Raw genomic sequence first — 2744 nt, 5'->3', positions numbered from 1 at the left:
AATGGATTGACACTTGAGACTTATAGTAAGTTACAGAGCTAGTTTCTGCTTCCAAAGAACTTCTATTTTGTTGGAAGCCACGTAGATACAGATGGAATGAACAGAAATATTCAAATCCACTAATTAATAGTGCCAGAGAGTCCAAAGAGTTTATGCTGAATGGCATAGTGACTGATCCCATAGAAACATATCATGTACAAACATATCATCGGGACTTTTTCTGAATGGGAAAGGCTCAGTTGTTTCAAGGGGCCTATATTCTCTTAGCTTGTCTGGGGATACTGAGCTTCAGTTTTTTTTGTTACACAGCTTTATAAGAGGAGCTTGCTCACCTGCTCCCTAAACACCTGCTTCACCTGCTTGTTCTTCAGGGTGTAGATGAAGGGATTGTGCACCGGGGTCACCACAGTGTTAAGCAATGCCACCACCTTGTTCCTGTCTTCCTTCTGGTCACTTTTGCCTGACCGGATATACATGACGATGCAGCTGCCATAGAAGAGAGACATGACGATGTGGGAGGAGCAGGTGGAGAAGGCTTTCTGCTTCTCTTTGTTTAAGGGGATGTGCAGAACGGATGTGGCCATAGCAAGTGGCCGTCACGGACAGAGTGCCCAGTAAGCTGATGTTGGCTATAACAAAACCCAGGAGCTCTATCAGAGTTGTGTCTGCATGAATGAGTTCCAGGAGGGGAAAGTTGTCACAAAAGAAATGGTTAATGATATTGGGGCCACAGAATGGCTGCTGAAGGACGAGGAAACTTGGAACAATGATGAAAAGGAATCCTGTCATCCACGAGCAGAGGACTAGCTGGACACAGACCCTTTGGCACATGGTGGTGGCATAACGCAAAGGGTTACATATGGCCACGTACCTGTCAAAGGACATCACCGCCAGGAGGAAAAACTCTGTGGTACCCAAGAAAAAATAGAGGAAACTTTGCAGGAAGCAGCCTGGGAGGGAGATGGTCTTGTATCCTGTGAGGATGTTGGTTAGCACCTTGGGGAAGATGACTGACGTGAACCAGATCTCCAGGACAGCAACGTTGCGGAGGAAGTGGTACATGGGCGTGTGGAGGCGCCTGTTCATGAGGGTGATGACCACGACGATAAGCAGATTCCCCAGCAGTGTGAGGAGGTAGGTCAGGAGGAGCCCCAGGAAGATGAGCATCTGCAGCTCACAGGCCTCTGAGAGCCCCAGCAGGACAAACTCGGTGATGGTGGTGCGGTTCCCGATGGCTCCTCTGACCTCTGCTGGGGAGGGCCCATCAAAGGTGTTCAGCAACAGGAATCGTTATGTTGGGGACCTGAGGACAACCTGGAACTGAAAGGAGAGGGGGCTGAAAGTGCTTTATTTCTGTGAAGGACGTATCTTCCCACTACTGACTACTCAGGCTTATCTGCAGAGCCTCTGGGGTTACCTGTTTCATGTATGCTTTCTGGTGCATCTGTGTGTTAGACAAGAGAGTGGTGATGTGCAAGGTGGTCCAATTAAGGTTCAGAACCAAAATGTATCCTTTCTTACTTTTTGTAACCAAAACTTTTATCCTGATTTCTCAATGAATCCCTTTGCCTATACTAATATTACCTGCTTTCAATAACTTTCCCTTTGCCTATACTAATATTACCTGCTTTCAATAACTTTTGTTCTTGTGTTTACACCAATATTGGGTCTTCATCCATAAAGAGTTCATATTCGAGGGTGTTGCTGTTTAAACATTGCCAGGATCTTTGATACCTTTCACTAGTTTTTGGATTAATAAAAAAGAGTAGAGGAAATCTGTGAAAGAAAAGCACAACTCTCACAAATCAAATAAGGAAAAATCCAAGTAGCATCTGCATAAATCAACACTCCTTAATGGGAGTTTGATATTCAACATTCTTTTTTTTTTTTTTTTTTTTGAGATGGGGTTTCGCTCTTTTTGCCCAGGCTGGAGTGCAATGGCACAATCTCAGCTCACCACAACCTCTGCCTCCTGGGTTCAAGGAATTCTCCTGCCTCAGCCTCTCGAGTAGCTGGGATTACAGGCATGCGCCACCATGCCTGGCTAATTTTTGTATTTTCAGTAGAGACGGGCTTTCTCCATGTTGATCAGGCTGGTCTTGAACTCCCGACCTCAGGTGATCCACCCGCCTCGGCCTCCCAAAGTGCTGGGATTACAGGCATGAGCCACCATACCTGGCCGATATTCAACATTCTTAATGACCTGTTCCCAAGGTTCTTCTTTCATTATATCCTTCCACAAACTCTGAGCTTTGGATATAATAGATTCTTTGCAATATTTTGATTTTTTATCCATTTTCACACAACTGTGTGTTTGCTCATGGCACTCTTTCAGTTTGGAATCATCAGCCTTTCAAGTCCTATTTATCCTTTAAGTCTTTCCTCAATAAATGCTTTCTTTTCTATAAAGCCTTCTCTTTCAAATAAATGTCTTTCCTCTGTACCTCTCGTAATTTTATTATATATCACCTTGTTTTTATTGTATTGTTATAGCTGTTTTTGACTTCTTGCTCACTGAGTCAATAATTTCTTTATTAACCTTTGTATTTTCTACAGTAATTAAAACAAGTTTCTTGAAGTAATCAGCTTTAACAGACGTTTATTGAATGAGTGAGCTACACCTCAAATGTCTTGACAGATGGATTGGGTGGGTGTTTGACACACAAGTGGTTGAGGACACGTCATTTATGTAGCATTTCCTAAGGGTCAGCAACCTTGCCGGCAGCATGCCAACTCGTCTGAAA

General features: G+C 43.9%; 1 protein-coding gene across 1 annotated transcript; it reads right to left on the bottom strand.

Moving 5' to 3' along the window:
* Positions 1–311: 311 nt before the first annotated feature.
* On the bottom strand, positions 312–2296 carry LOC105547206 (olfactory receptor 49-like). Its single transcript, XM_011990711.1, is given in 3 exon segments — positions 312–573; positions 575–1250; positions 2176–2296. Coding segments are annotated over 3 exon segments (1059 nt in total).
* Between the last annotated feature and the right edge of the window lie 448 nt (positions 2297–2744).

The sequence above is a fragment of the Mandrillus leucophaeus genome, unplaced genomic scaffold, assembly GCF_000951045.1.
Source record: "Mandrillus leucophaeus isolate KB7577 unplaced genomic scaffold, Mleu.le_1.0 Scaffold380, whole genome shotgun sequence".
Lineage (NCBI taxonomy): Eukaryota > Metazoa > Chordata > Mammalia > Primates > Cercopithecidae > Mandrillus > Mandrillus leucophaeus.
The sequence above is the reverse complement of the archived record's forward strand: the minus strand, read 5'-3'. Positions and strand labels throughout refer to the sequence as shown.